This window comes from Scardinius erythrophthalmus, assembly GCF_964197995.2.
Source record: "Scardinius erythrophthalmus genome assembly, contig: HAP1_SCAFFOLD_764, whole genome shotgun sequence".
Lineage (NCBI taxonomy): Eukaryota > Metazoa > Chordata > Actinopteri > Cypriniformes > Leuciscidae > Scardinius > Scardinius erythrophthalmus.
In genome coordinates, this window is record NW_028295857.1 from 1 (window position 1) to 15,608 (window position 15,608).

Below are 15,608 nucleotides of genomic sequence, written 5' to 3' on the forward strand. Positions count from 1 at the left end.
GCCATGTAACCGAAAGACGTGATCTATGACTGTGACCGCTGTCTCCTTGGCTGAAGGTAATTTGGGCAAGGGGATGAAATGTGCCGCCTTCGAGAACCGGTCCACTACGGTTAAAACAACCGTCATGCCTCTGGAGGGCGGGAGGGCGGTGACAAAATCTAGAGCGATGTGGGACCAGGGTCTCGAAGGGACGGACAGCGGTCGAAGTAACCCATCTGGGGGCTGGTTAGATGTCTTACCAGTGGCACAAACTGAGCAAGCCAACACAAAATCGTGAATGTCGCGAGCCATTAATGGCCACCAGAATCGTTGTTTAACTAAAAAGCTGGTTCGCGTTAATCTGGTCACACGATTCAGTCGAGCGTCTACTCTCAAAGCAAGTTCCACCAATCCATTTAGCGTCTCGGGTAAGTCCAAAGCATAAATTTCTCTTTTAACGCGGTCAGCCAGCCCATGCAGGAACATATCCCACTGCGCCTCCTCGTTCCAACGGCACTCTGCGGCCAGGGTGCGGAACCGGATGGAAAAGTCCGCCACCGAGCCTTCTCCCTGTCTCAGTTCGGCGAGTAATCTGGCCGCCTCCTTACCCGCCACAGCACGATCGAATACCCTCTTCATTTCTTCGGAGAGTGCCTGGAACGAGGTGCAGCAGTTGTCTCCGTTCTCCCACACCGCCGTTCCCCAAAGCGCTGCTCTTCCTGACAGCAGGGTCAATACAAATGCCACCTTCGCCTGTTCACTCTGGAAAGTGCGTGGCTGTAGAGCGAAATGCATGGAACATCTCGTGAGGAACGCTCTGCAAAACTCCGGCTCGCCGGAATAACCCTCAGGTGTGGGTAGGCGTGGCTCTGGGCGATCATCTGCAGCAGGCGGTGGTGGTGGGGGAACGGGCGGCGTGGGGGGCGCAGTGGGAGTCCGTAGAAGTTGTACCTGTTGGGTGAGCTCGGACACCTGCTTCACGAGTGCTTGCACCGCACGACCTGTGCCCGAGATGCTTTCCTCTTGTTGGTCCATACGTGAGATACTGTGGGCGATGAAATCGTTGATCTGGGACGTGCTTGCTGCATCCATGATGTGGTCAGATCGTTCTGTGAGGAAAATAACAGGAGGATGCAAATGCAAGTAAAATTCTCAGTTTATTTGAAAGCGGTCAGATGAAGACACAGGTCGGGGACAAACACTCAGGTGGAGATGAAGCAGGGACGAGATGGCGATCCGGTAGTGGTGCGGTGAACAGCGTGCTCGAGTGAAACAACCAGGAACCGTGGGACATCAGACGACACGAAGAACTGACGAAAATCCAGACGAAGAACTTCTCAGACGAGGCACAGGAACAGGACACACACCGAGGAACAACCACAACGATCTGACAACATGAGAGGGAAATTACTGGGCATATAAAGGGAACTGGGATTGAAGACAGCTGGTGACACTAATCGACACAACGAGTAACCACACCCACACAATTACATTCACACAGACACATCAGCATGAGACAGCCGATTCATGAACCGTGACACACACATAGAAAGACTCCACAATTTAACTCCAGTCTCATTAAAAGCAATGTAAAAAAAAAAAAAAACACCAACTAATAAAATTAATACTGTTTAAGAATAAGTAAATTAAAATGAAGAAAGCCGGACGGAGAAGCGGCAGCCAACATGCGCCAGCGGTCTCTCCACCGGAAGTGATGAAAACATTGTGAAGGACACCTGTTTGATCATTGTTTCCTGGAGTTGGGCTCTTGATTCTTAATATTTTTGTTAGTTTTCTCTGGCTACTTCAAACAGGTGCCCGTTTCAAGCTCTGTTTGTCTAATAAATTTAATTGACCTTGTGAATATGCAAATAAGGATGTTACCCGACAGTGTGACATCTTGAATCTTCAATATCCAGGACTGGCCTGAGCTAATGATAGCTGTAAGATATCAAAAGTTACCATAGCTAATGTAATTGTATACACTTGTCCAGACTGCTTTCAAAGGCATTAACATCGAAGAAAAACTGGAGAAAGACAGAATCACATGCTAGATGTAGCACAACATATCTTAAGTCTATCTAAAATAGATTTGTGACTACATTCTAATTACTGTGGAAGTTCTGGAGGTATTTAACTTAATTACATCTCTAACTAACACAGCCCATCTTGTTAGAAGTCTTTCACCCTTGATGGTCTTCATAGTGACAGGTTGTGTTTTTTTATGCCTGACTATATAAATCACATCTTGCTAAATCTCTCTGGCTTGATCTTCATCATAAACTCATCTGTTTTCATGTGTTCCTGACATCAAGTTTGTTTTAATTCTGTAAGTACATCAGTGGTTTGTTAGCCAGACCATTGCAGTGGCTGTCAACTCCAATAAGATTTGACTAGCAATGGGATAGAGGCATTTTAGCAATTATTCAGAGTTTGTGATTTAGAGCATTCTGTTTTCATTTAAAAAAAGATAATTATATTTTTGGAGAAAAATGTCATTCTAGCTGTTTGAATCCGATTGGTGGCATGGCTGCTAGCACACGTTCTGACATGGTTGTGGTACTTATGCAGATGACATGAGTTTAAATCTGCCTCATAACATTTACCAATCTAATTCCACCCGCTCATCCCTATTGATTCTTGCCCTTTATCTCCAACATCCAATAAAATAAGAAGTGCCAAAAGGCCACTTACTTGCAGGCTTTGTTTCCAAAATAGCCTCTTACATTACACATGCAAATAAAACTGTCCTTCAATTTGTGCACGGAGATAATAACATGAGTCCTGACTGGAGGCAACTCCAGCTCTACTCTAGAAACATTCCTGCTATCCAGTCAGTTATACCCTATCCTCTGCACACTTTAATGCAAATTAATTACAGTGCATGTTAGTTGGTGTGGGTGCGCAGTTACTCGCTGCTCCATTCAGTGTATCAGTGTCTTTCCCTAGGGACAGCTTACATCCATGTCATTAAAAAATAATTACTTGAACAAATGTCCTCATATGAACTGGCTGATTGCTCACATTGCATTTGCAATTCTAAATTCAAGGACTGTTTTAATGGGCTTCAAACACAGCACATACGAAAACAATTATGATGTATCCGATTGTCTCCAATGAAAATAATGGGCCTAGTTTATGAAACGAAAGTACGACAGAAATTCGTTTCCATGCAAACCTTGGCATTTATCAGTATGTACGTGAGCGGTGGCTACGATCAAATCTCACGTCAGGTCTCAGCTTGTGTACGCAAGTTTTTGAGTTAGTCTGAACTTGCGTGCAGCATAGTAAATCTGTTGGTGAATTATAATGAGAGCATTTTGTTTATTTATTTCCTGACTGAGTCCGAAGCTCATTAATGGAGCATTAACCATTATACGACTAGATTAGAATGTCAAATTTAAATTAAATTAAATTAGAGAACATGGGTGTCTGTGACCCATTACAAATACCACAAATGTTTGTTTGTTCTTTAGGCTTTTTTAGTTTTTTTATGTAGCTTTAGGCTACATGTCCAAATAGCAGCATAAACAACAGAATATGAGGATTCACGCATCGTCACATTGCCTGTAGCGCTTCTGTGAACCGAAATTAAGTATATAGCCTATAAAAGGAATAAAATAAATGGCTACACAAAATATATTTAGCTAAATTAACAGATTAACAAAAAAGAAAAACTCTGCAGGTCTAAGGGATTTTATTTGGGGATATTTAATTTAATTAATCAATCAACGATACTATTGATCAGCATTACCGAACGTAGACGTTCCACTAGAAACAAACATTGATGTATTGTTCTAATTTATTACTGTGAAGCTGCTTTGATACAACCTGTGTTGTGAAAAGCGCTATATAAATAAACTTGACTTGACTTGACTTGACTTAAGGTACAAGTAGTAGGTATAAACTACGCTGTTTTTTGTGACACTCTAATTTGTATTTGTTTTCTTTATATATATGTTTATTTTATTAAATACACCTGACCGCACAGGTGCCTCACACACACACACACACACACACACACAACATATCACTTCTAGTGTTGCTAACTTGACATTTCAGCCATTCATCATCAAACTAAAATCAAGCAAAAAACAAACAAAAAAAAATTACACTGCTCAATTTAAATGCTCATGAGATTACTTCCTCTTCTTGGCCAGGTTACTTTCTCTGTTTCGTAAACTCTAGGGGCAAGGCTTCTAAACCGTGGATTTTAGGGGCATGATATTTAAAGGGATACTTCAGGATTTAGCATTACTGTGCGTTCACACCGCCAGCGGTGAGAGTGACAAAGTGGCTGGAAGCCATTCATTTTCAATGAGAGCTGGCGGCGAGGGCGGCGCGGCGCGTCTTGGACGGCGAGAGCGGTGAGAGGAGTTGAAATCAAGTCAACTTTATGGTAATAAGCTATGACGCGGTTCGGCGGCAACCAGCGGCAACCAGCGGCAACCAATCGGAATGTAGAAGTCCTCCGCCTGAGAGGAAAAAAATCACGCATTCTAATCTGCGTCAGAGCGTCCCCGAATCTTTCTACGGCGTCGGTGGCAGGGCGGTGTGAACGTACAGTTAAGCTTTGTAGTAGAAAACCTGTAGTATTTTCGAATTGCCGTGCTTTGCACACTCACATCCCCCTGAGACAAGAGATTTATGTATTTTTTGTCTGGAAAAAATCTTCCGATGACGCAAAAATCATCATTTTGCGTCATCGGAGGATTTTTTGGCCAGAGGCTTGAGACTAGCCTACAGCCATTAGTAGCGGCTGTCCCGCATGTTTTCAACCCGCCCATAGAGGGTGGGATCTCACTCACAGAATGTACATTACATCGTGTCAGCCATCTTTTTTTGGAAGCTAAGCTAGCAGGCTCTTGTTCTGTGGAGAAAGCTGAGTAGTAGGAGAAAGCTGAGTAGTAGAGGTTACCATCCTCTTTTTCCCGGACATGTCCGGCCGTCGAGATCGTCCAAAATGTCCGGGATTTGGCTTTTGCTTTCTGCAGTCGCCATTCATTGTTTACATGCACACCTTTTGTTTCAATCTAACTGAATTCATTCCGATTGGTGAATCTGAATGTAGTGTTTACATGAACGCAGGGCTCTCAAGTGTCACGCATTGAGCGTTGGCCATGGATGCATTGATCATTGCATCTGTCTTTCAAAGATGTCAGGTAAAAAGCAATTAAGCATCCTCTCATTCGCCCTGTCTTCAAAACTTGAGAGCCCTGTGAACGCTAAACAAGTGATCGGTTGATGTGCGTTTTAACATTTCTAAGAAAATTCCCGCTCCTCCGTGAGAGATACGAGACCGGTGCGTCTCAGTAATCACGCCACCGGCCTCGCGCCGTTCTCCAGCGCCCCTCAGCCTTGTCCTACTCGCCACAGTAAACATAATGAATGGCTACTGTTGAACGCAAAAGCCGAATCTCGGACATTTTGGGCGATCTCGAAATCAGACTCGTTACGGAGACTCACTAGTAGCCTAGCCTTGTTGTTTTAAACTGCGCTCTCTTACCGGTAGGCGTGGCCTCCTAGGGCAGCGAAGCAAGTGCATTCTGGGAGTTGTTGGCTTTCATCCACATAAGCCAAAAATACATTTTCTGGCTTTTCTCAGTCTAGAAAGCTCCAAATTCAAAAATAATTTCACATTTCTTCTACATAAATGACCAATTTTAAATACACATTCATCTTTCCAGAGGTGAAGTATCCCATTAAATGACGGTTCAGATCATCGATGGGATTGGCAGCATACAAATGTTTCATGAATCACACGTGAACCCTCTTGTAAGATGATTTCTGCGCTCGAATCTGCGCTCTTTTCTACGATAAATTGATAAATGAGGCCCAATGTCTCCTCCACAGAAATGATGATAAGTGAACTTGTATTGAAACATCATTAAAGACATAATTTCTTGACAAATTTACTGAACAAAAATGGTCATTTTGTCAGCACTTTACCGCGGTATGTTTTGCCTGCCTTTTTTTTTTTGTGTGTTGTGTTGCTTGCTTTTTATTCACATAGTAATCTCTATCTAAGGCTACAGAGATCTCTGAGAAGTCATGTGGAAAGGACTCTCCATTCCCCAAACATCCAGGCATTGAGCAGTGCTGCACACTTCAGGGTCATGAGAGGAAACTTTGTCTGGCCTCACTACGGTACTCTGCAGATGAGCTGCCATCCCTAATAGAGCCCACAAATGAGGAGATCTGCACTGAGTACACTCAATACAAGAAGAACTATTCTGTCAGGTGAGATTTGTCCCACTGGACTACTTATGAAGGCCACGGTGATTGGGGGTTCATCAGTGTAAATAAAAACAGAAGGGATCAATGCAACATTCTTGCTTAACCACTGGTCACTTTCATCTCTCATTCTCTTTAGCATACACTACTACGCAAATCATTAAGTCCTCAGAAATCCTTGAAGGGATTGCCCAGATATAGACAAACTTGCAGCCCTTTGAAATAACCATAGTTTAAAAGCACTAATTATTCAGACTAACTAATCACAACTTAACACTGACTTGAAACAGTAGCCTATGTCAGAATATATGCCACAATTAAGCATCTTCCGAATCTTTTTATAACAGCAAATTAAGCATTTCCTTCTGAATACATTCATTAGTATGAAGTATCCCAATTATATTACCTTAGACAAAATCATTGACTATTAAGTCTCTCTGAATAGCCATATCTCTCTCTTTTTTCCCAAACTATTCTCCCAGGTATAGCATGATTCGAGAAAGAAACTCATTTCCCTATCAGTCAGTCACGTCTCAACGTTATGTCGAAAGACAGTTGTTGTGGGATCTCACTTGGGTGAGATCAAGAACAAGCACAGGTGATGCTGCACCTTTTTAAAGATGGTATTCCACCCATGTATTTCTGGATGTGGTTGTTTCCTGGCCCTGTAAGATAGCCACGATCACTGCCTCATGTGTCTGGGCCGTGATGTTGAAGGTGACTGACTGATTGGAAACGTCTCGGTTACTGTACTGTTGTAACCCTCGTTCCCTGAAGGAGGGAACAGAGACGTTATGCCCCGCCTGCCACAACCCTTTACCACCGCTGAATGGCCGGGACATCGTCTCAGCTCCTCAGCACAAACCTGAATGAGTGAGTTTCCGGCAAGGTTATATACCCGTATGTCCATTGGCTTGTTTTGTTACCACTTGAAGGTGATTGGGCTCCCAAGCAGAGCCGGATTAACGCAAAGGCAAACTAGGCACGTGCCTAGGGCCCGATTGGCGGGATGGGGCCCAGACAGAGGGACAAAAAAAAAATGTACAATCTACAATTTATTTCAAAATGTATTAATTAACTAAAAATAGTGACGATGTTTATCTTAACCATAGACTGTTACATTACGTCACATTAACGCCAGCCCATGACTGTATAGAGGCGCCAGCCAGTTAAAGGGCACCTATTATGCCCCTTTTTACAAGATGTAATATTGGTCTTGGGTGTCCCCAGAATGTATTTGTGAAGTTTCAGCACAAAATTCCCCACAGTTAATTTATTATAACCATTTGAAAATGTCATTTTTGGGGCCTGTTTTAAAAAGAGCTGTTTTTTGGTCTATACCACCTTAAATGTAAATGAGCTGCATATCCCCGCCCTGCTGGACCCAGATGATGAAGAGACTCCGGCACAGAATAAACACGAATGAGAATGGACTAAACGTCTCGGAGAGGTTATTTGATACATTTATGTACTTATAGAGTTTTAATCGCGTCCCCTTTGCAATTATGGATGTGCAACACACACACACACACACACACACACACACACACACACAAATTGTGATAACTTTCGCGCAATTTTTTTAAACTAACTTACACACACGCACGCTTATGTGGCAAATATGAGAAGATGGCTAACGTTACAGAACCAGAAAACAAATGCTGCAGGGAGATAGACGTTTATACTGTCTATGGAGATAGAGGTATTCATTTTACATTTTTTATTGCTGCAAAAAATAATGTACGTGACATAAAACTGTCTGACGTTGTTTGTTGAGACATCCTATGACGACGACAATAAATAGCTTTAGACGCATTTGTTATTGAACTGGCTGACATGACATCGATTGAAATGACTATTTGCTCAAAAATGATAAAATACACTTACTTCTTCTGGAGGTGACGTTGGATCGCGAACAGTAGGCAACGATCCACACTTGAGGATTAACTTTGACCCTCGTTCACTAAACAGTCAGTCAGAAAATGATTCTTGTATTTAGGAAGTTTAAGTGGTGCCTTTTCTTCATAAATAAAATCCATCCGCTGCGTGTTCAGTGGCTCTGATGTCAGTGAAGACTAGTATCTCCATTCTTACATCCCACAACAGAACACCTACACTTCTTAGGGGACATTACCGGCTGTCGTTGAAACAATGGCGATGGTGTGCAGAACAGATCACCGAGGGCGGGGTCTATGCCAAAACCAGATGTCAATCAAACCGCGTCGGTGGGGCTTAGCTCATTTCTACGTCACACTGAGGAAAATCTAGAACAGGGTGTTCTGAGACAGTGCTTGTGATTTATTGAGATAGTAAAAAAACTACTGGGTGGATTTTTATCATTCTAGGGTGGTTTTGCTCACACACTGCCAACACACATTTATGTTCAAACACCATGTAAAAGTGAATTTTGCATAATAGGTGCCCTTTAAGTCCGAGGGGACGTCAGCGGCGGTCAGAGGGGGTCAACGAACGCATCCATCAGGTGCTACGAGTGCGAAGCAAAAGCCTAAATAGGCACGCAAAGAAGCACAGCTCGAAATGCAGGTCATCGATTTTGGAGTGATTGCAATGTATTTTAAATATAAACGTGTGGGCTACTGTAGATCAGCGTATTTCTGGAAAAATCATTCACCGCTTTGTTTGTCTAGTCTACGAGTTTAAAAGAGCGCGAGCGTCTAACGTGCCCAGACGCGACGCTTTGAATTTGCGCGTACAACGAATAACATCGCGTTGGGAGCTGACTAGTAAAAAGCTACAAAAGTTAAAGACAAGACGTTTGTATTCAAAGTTAAAAAACCAACACACTGCAACATTTTTAAATGTTTCAAATAAAGGATCTCATATCTATGGGTCTATCTTCTATATTCTGATGCTGATGATTAGATAATACCCTGACATCATAGCCTATACGAATATTAGATTATAATTTTTTTTCCTGCTCAGTAGCGATCGTATCTTTCTCTTCCACTTGATTTGTGTATAGCATATTTAAGGTAGCAATGCAATACATAATATCATATTACTGATATTAATAATATGACAATATCTGCAGTCAATATTGATTAAATGGGAGGGAAAAATCCAGCCCATAACGCAGCTATGAAAACAATTATAAAAGCAGGTTCATGTTCATCTACTGAGGTGGGATTCTGGAACTGTGAATAAACTGAATAAAACAGCAAAATAACAACAAGAACAATAACATCTTCATTAAACAAAAAAGAGATTACCTTAGATAAAGTTTGATGTAGTAGCTACCAGTAAAAAGTCTGGACCCATTATCTTTAATGTTTTTGAAAGAAGTTTCTTATTATGCTCTACAAGCCTGCATTTATTTGATCAAAATACAGAAAAAAACAGGAATGTTCAGCAAGGATGTGTTAAATATATAAAAGTGATAGTGAAGACTTTTTTAAAACAACTTTTTAATAATCAAAAAATCCTGAAAAAAAGTATCACATGTTATAAAATAAATATTAAGCACCATTTCTAACATTTGATAATAAATCAGAATATTATAAAGTTTTCTAAAGGATCACGTGACACTAAATTCAGCTTTGAATTGCAGAAATATATTTTAAAGTATAGTAAAATAGAAAACCATTATTTTAAATTGTAATAATATTTCACAATATTATTTTTCTGTATTTTTGATCAAATAAATCCAGGCTTGATGAGCATAAGAGACTTCTTTCAAAAACATTAAAAATAGTAATTTGTCCAAACTTATGTACTGTGTAAGTAAAAATATACTAAATTTAAAATTAAATGTTGTATAAATAAAAAGGTTAGGAATCATATTTGTTTCAAGTGTTTTTTATTGGGGGTGGGGGGCCTCCAACATGAATTTTGCCTAGGGCCTCCAAATGTCTAGAACCGGCCCTGCTCCCAAGTGAGATCCCACTATGTCTCTGAAAAAAAACTGTCTCTGAAGAAAGGAAGGCACTGCTTCAAGAAACCCAATATTTCTTATTATTTATCCACTGTGTTCCCTTTCTTAGTAGAACATTCTGAGACCTCTTTTTCACTTTTTATCAAAGGAGATATAATATTATCAAATATCTATGTATACAAATAATTTATTTATATCTACCTGTCATTTCTGATCTGATATTCTCAATGTCTTTTATAGATGTTTTATAAATTAAACCGTTATGAGGATTAATTGATTTATCTTAGATTAAGTTTTGCAGTGCATTGATGTTTTAATATACAAGGTGATGTACATTTTTACATGTGAGGAATGGTTTTGATATGGGCATGAATGGGAATGAAAAGCATTCGGACATAATATAAAGAAAATGTGGAATATTTGCTAACTGAGACCTGTAAGTTTACACAATAAAGCTTCCATGTAGTGGTATGAATTATGACATCCAAATGTCCAGCATGAATTCCTAATCCTGATGCCGCAAGAGCAGTTCTTAAACTTTCTACTGGTGCTTTTACTGCTGCATTTAAAAAGAAAATTGGCACAGCCTTCGTTGTTCCGCAGTGACACAGTTGGCCTTTGAAGGATGCATGCAGCCTTTCAATTGGGATGCAGCAAATATGACCTGATTTGTAGAACATGTTTCAGCAAATCTAATCTCATTTTTTTAACTCAGGAAAGATAAATGGGCTTAATAGACAGGTGGTAGTGATAATTGCTTGTTGGGCTGGTTTGCCTCAGGGGAGGCCTCTTGGTCAGAACTTCTATTTAAAGTCAATTTTAGTAATAATAGAGAATTAATTTGGCTTTAATGGCACTTAGAAATCTTCGGTTCTGAAATAAATAAATACATAAGAGTGTTGATTGCTTTTTTGGCCATTATAGTCTCTGATTGTGGTTGCATTAATAGTGAGGTGCCTGCTGTTAATGCATTGAAGCAGATTTTTATATGATCTCTGTTTTTTTTATGGCATAAAAAATGCTATAGAATTGTGTTATACATCATGGGCCCTATTTTAGCGATTTGAAACGCAAGTATCAAGCGCGAAACGCAAGTAACTTTGTGGGCAGGTCTTGGGCTCTGTTGCTATTATACCAGCGGGATAAATGACTCTTGCGTCCGACACAAATCTTAAATGGGTTGGTCTGAAGTAGCTTCATTATTCATAGGTGTGGTTTGGGCATAACATGAAATAAACCAATCAGAGCGACATCTCACATTCCCTTTAAAGGGATAGTTCACTTTGAAATTAAATTTTGGTATCTTTCAATCTCAGTAGTTTCAATTTTGATATTTTTAGGTCAAACCGTTCTTGTCTGTCAGTCATATAATGCAGGTCTATGGTCACCACCTCAAAGAGCATGCACAGAGAAGTCCAAATTAAAACAATTCCCCATCGTAAGTACACATTGATGGCCTAAGACACGAAACGAGCGGTTTGTGTGAGAAAACGAACAGTATTTATATCGTTTTTACCTCTTGTACACAACCACGTCCAAGTGATCTGTGGGCGCGCGCGCTTCCTGGTGTGTGACGTGTGCGCGCGTTCTGACGTACACACACGAGAGATCACTTCCGGTGCTTTCCGGCACTTGCACAGACTAAGCCAGAACGCGCACACACGTCACACACCAGGAAGCGCACGCGCCCTCAGATCACTTGGACGTGGTTGTGTACAAGAGGTAAAAACTATATATAAATACGTTTTTTCTCACACAAACCGCTCGTTTCGTGTCTTAGGCCATCAATGTGTTTATACAATGTCATGTCATTACATTTGTTTTGCTTACAAAAAAAAACAGACCACATGACTGAAACCCTTTTAGTCCATACAATTCTGGCTTTATTTCTTACTTCTCTTCAACAAACATCTACATAATTAAGCTGAATGTGTAGTCACATGAATCATTCTGTTCTAAAATAAGCCTTGAGAGCATGATGACAAAACATTTTCATAAAACTATATTTTGGTGACAGCACACCCCCATCCATGAGTGAACATGAGGATTATGCTCTGCTTTGATAGGATTAAATCAAAGAAACACTTTTAGTGGCTTTGATTTATGATTAGAATTACTAATAGAGAGCAGAATATCATGTACTCTATGACTTGAAGGGCTTTGATTTACCATATTGACGTCATTATTTTCTCTCCCTCAGGTATGTGTATGAGTTTGCCCGGAGGCACAGAAACATCCCAGCAGGCTTTGTTCTTAATGCTACTCAGCACCATGTGAGAATGGCAAAGCGATGTTGCCACCCTGCTGTCAAGATCTCTTGTTTTCTCGAAGAGGTAGTATAAACCACACATTTCAGATTACATTCAAACCTTGGGGTGGCATAACCCCTGTGAGAGGTATCATGTTGGGTGAATATATCTAATGCTGATTATGGCCTTCAGCATGTTTTTGCATGTGAAGTAACGTGCTGTCAGTAGTAGCCTAATACATTTTTAGCGAACTTGACAGCAATTAATAGTAAGCGTTTTTCGCTTGACAAATTCAGGCACATCCAAATGTTTGTGAATCCTTTTCGGTTCATATGTCCAAAATATCTGGACATTAATAATAATGGTAAAATAACTGTACAAATAATATATTTAAGTTTCTAAAGCTGTCAAGACATACATTTTGTATGTTTCAACATATACCTAAACAGAATTGAATGATTTTGCTGGTCCTCAAGTTGGACCAGCACCAGCATCCAGATTATTTTTTATTATTGTTGTTTTCTGCAGGGATGCATTCATTAACTCACAGTGCGTTCATTTTACATAATAAGCTGCCTAATTAGAAGCTGATGAAAAATTGTGAAATAATGTACTTTCAACAATAGAGACAACAATAGGCTTAATTTTCTTAATTTTCTTAATTAATTCTTAATTTTCTACATAGTTGGAAATGTAATTTATGACAGGTTTTATTTTTTGTATTTATTTTTTATAATGTCCAGTTCCAAGTCAAAATGGGCAAAGTCATTACTAGGTAGGAAGAGACAGACAGTGTCTTTGAATTTTGGATGATGAGATACCACACTTACTGAACTTCCCGCAGACGCATAATTGCTCCCTCTTTGTTGCTATTGTTATATGTATTGTCTATAAGTACCATATGCCACCGTATAGAAGCTAAAGAGTGCTATGCCAGACTATAATGAGACTGATAATCATCATTGTGCCTTGTGTGTCTGCTTTTGGTATCAAATGCCCTGAAGGCTCTTGCATGGTCTGTTGTAAGTTACAAATAGGATTCCAAGATATTATTGTCAACACAAAACCTGCGCCAGCAGACTCAAATCTGCTGTTCATGGAGTTAAAATCTGCTTTCTGCGGCCCACACTGCTTTAAACAGCTACTAATTAAATGTCTATTTAACGTGCTGTGTAGGAGGGAACTGTGCTATTTGTCTAGTTGTGTGTAGCAATTTGTCTAGGGGAAGCAGAAAAATGAAATGGAATAAAATGATTATGAGGATAAGGATGATTAATATGATGATATCATTCAGTTCAAATCAGTTTAATTTATATAGGTTGAAACCCCAATAATGATCAAAATGATGATGATGATGATGATGATGATGATCATTATGATGAATGGTGGTGGTTGATGTGGAATTATTAGTAAAGTACCTCATATAAATCCTGTCTGTTTACAGAGACTCCAAATGGGAAGCGCCAACATTTTTCTGAGGTTTCTATCCAATGTTTGCAACAACCAAGTGAATTTGAAATCCTACAAAATTGGGTAAAAAAAACAACAACAAAAACCATAGCATCATCACACCATTATAGGAAAAGTTATTTATGCATCCTCTTGTTGTTTCAGACTAGTTTTAAATTCTTGCCAGCTCACAGGTAGCTTTTTTTCCCCCTGGGCTAAAGTTTTGACATATTGCATAAATCATATTTGATTGAAATGCTTGTATTGAAATATTTTAGTCATTAACATTAACTGTCAATGAATGGAAAAGAGTTTTTATTATTATTATTTAGTTATTATTATTATTTTTTTTTCACTTTTACAAGTCCTATTGTTATGGAAGAAACAACAGAATATCGGTTTGGAATGACATGAGGATGAGAAAACTAAACTTCTTCCTAAACTTAGTTGTTTCTCCTCTCTACTTTTTTTATAAGATGCGTGTTAGTTAACTGTTTAGTTGCCTACACAGTCTGACGTGTAAATGAAGTGTGTTTTGCTTTTTACACACCATAGGCTTACATTGCTTTACATATTTATAGGTTGTCTGCATATTATGGAAATCTCCTAGGACTGTCCTTTGAAGATGCATCTGCCATATCCAGTCGTTTCCAGTCTGGGCTTGAAAAATGCTGTTTACAGCCCCAACCTGAATGTATAATTGAAGAAGTGAGTAGAACGGTCAGGCCGCTCCGATTCCACTCTATGCTGTGCTCAACAAACCACAATGAGGAGCACAAAGGTTCAAATCTCTCTTGGGACAATTATTTTGATCAGATTTCCTTCTGGCAGTGAACTTTCCTCTTCCGCTTCATAAGACATTTGATGATATGACAAATAAGAATATTTTTTGGGGTAACTGATGAAAAACATGTCATCTATTGGAAGACACAATACTCACTGCTTCCTAATTGATAGGGATTTTCTGAATCTGGGTTTATTTTAATGACCATACTTGGTGGTTATTATACAAATTTCCTGGAGTCCTTTGAGTGGAAGCAATTGAAAAAAACAGCCTTTCTCTCTGTGCTTCGCAACAATACCTGCTGTTGTATAATGTTGTTTATCACATCTGCTGCCCCTTTTCTATTTAATTTTATCATTATTATGTGTCATCTAATTTTAGACTAAAAAAATACCAGGACAGGGAAATGATCAAAAGAGATTATAATTTCTATTCAAGAGAAAGTGTACATGGAACAGATAGGAATTTGACAGAACCCTCTGATATCATTTATTTTGTCATGAAATTCAGCAGGAGGGCCTGATTTATTGTATTTTTTCCCTTCATAATAGTTGACAAGCTTTCAGAAAGTTCTGTGCAGTGAATCCAAACTTAATGCCATGTCTGAGGATTTCCGGAAGTGCTGCAGGAAACCTGCCCTGGATACACTTCCTTGTGTGGATGACTTGGAAAGACAACCCCGTCAGCATCCACATGTAGCCGTTCCTGTTTCATCCCAGCTCTGCGAGAAAGTTCAACCACATGGGATTGACAGGTGCTTATTTAATATTCATTAAATATTCGGTGGTAGGGAAACCATGCGTGTCTTAAAGGAAAAGTCATCCAGAAAAGATATTTCTGATGTTAGCCAGCTTATTTCATTATGATGTGCCAAAGTCTGTGCTATTTTGTTGAAGGAAGAATGGCATTACTCACTACAACACTATGTTTTGATCTGTCTTGCCAAATGTGCTAATATGCTAATGCAATGTTGAGTGATATAATGGGTATATTGTGCTTTTACCGTGACCCACTCAGATTT

The 15,608-nt window shown here is 39.6% G+C and overlaps 1 protein-coding gene across 1 annotated transcript; it reads left to right on the forward strand.

Moving 5' to 3' along the window:
• Positions 1 to 5,685: 5,685 nt before the first annotated feature.
• LOC308686769 (vitamin D-binding protein-like) lies at positions 5,686 to 15,363 on the forward strand (the record flags this gene model as incomplete). Its single annotated transcript, XM_081395205.1, has 6 exons — positions 5,686 to 5,754; positions 6,008 to 6,219; positions 12,306 to 12,438; positions 13,799 to 13,887; positions 14,385 to 14,511; positions 15,139 to 15,363. The coding sequence occupies 6 exons, from the start codon at positions 5,686 to 5,688 to the stop codon at positions 15,361 to 15,363; spliced, it is 855 nt and encodes a 284-aa protein (XP_081251331.1).
• Between the last annotated feature and the right edge of the window lie 245 nt (positions 15,364 to 15,608).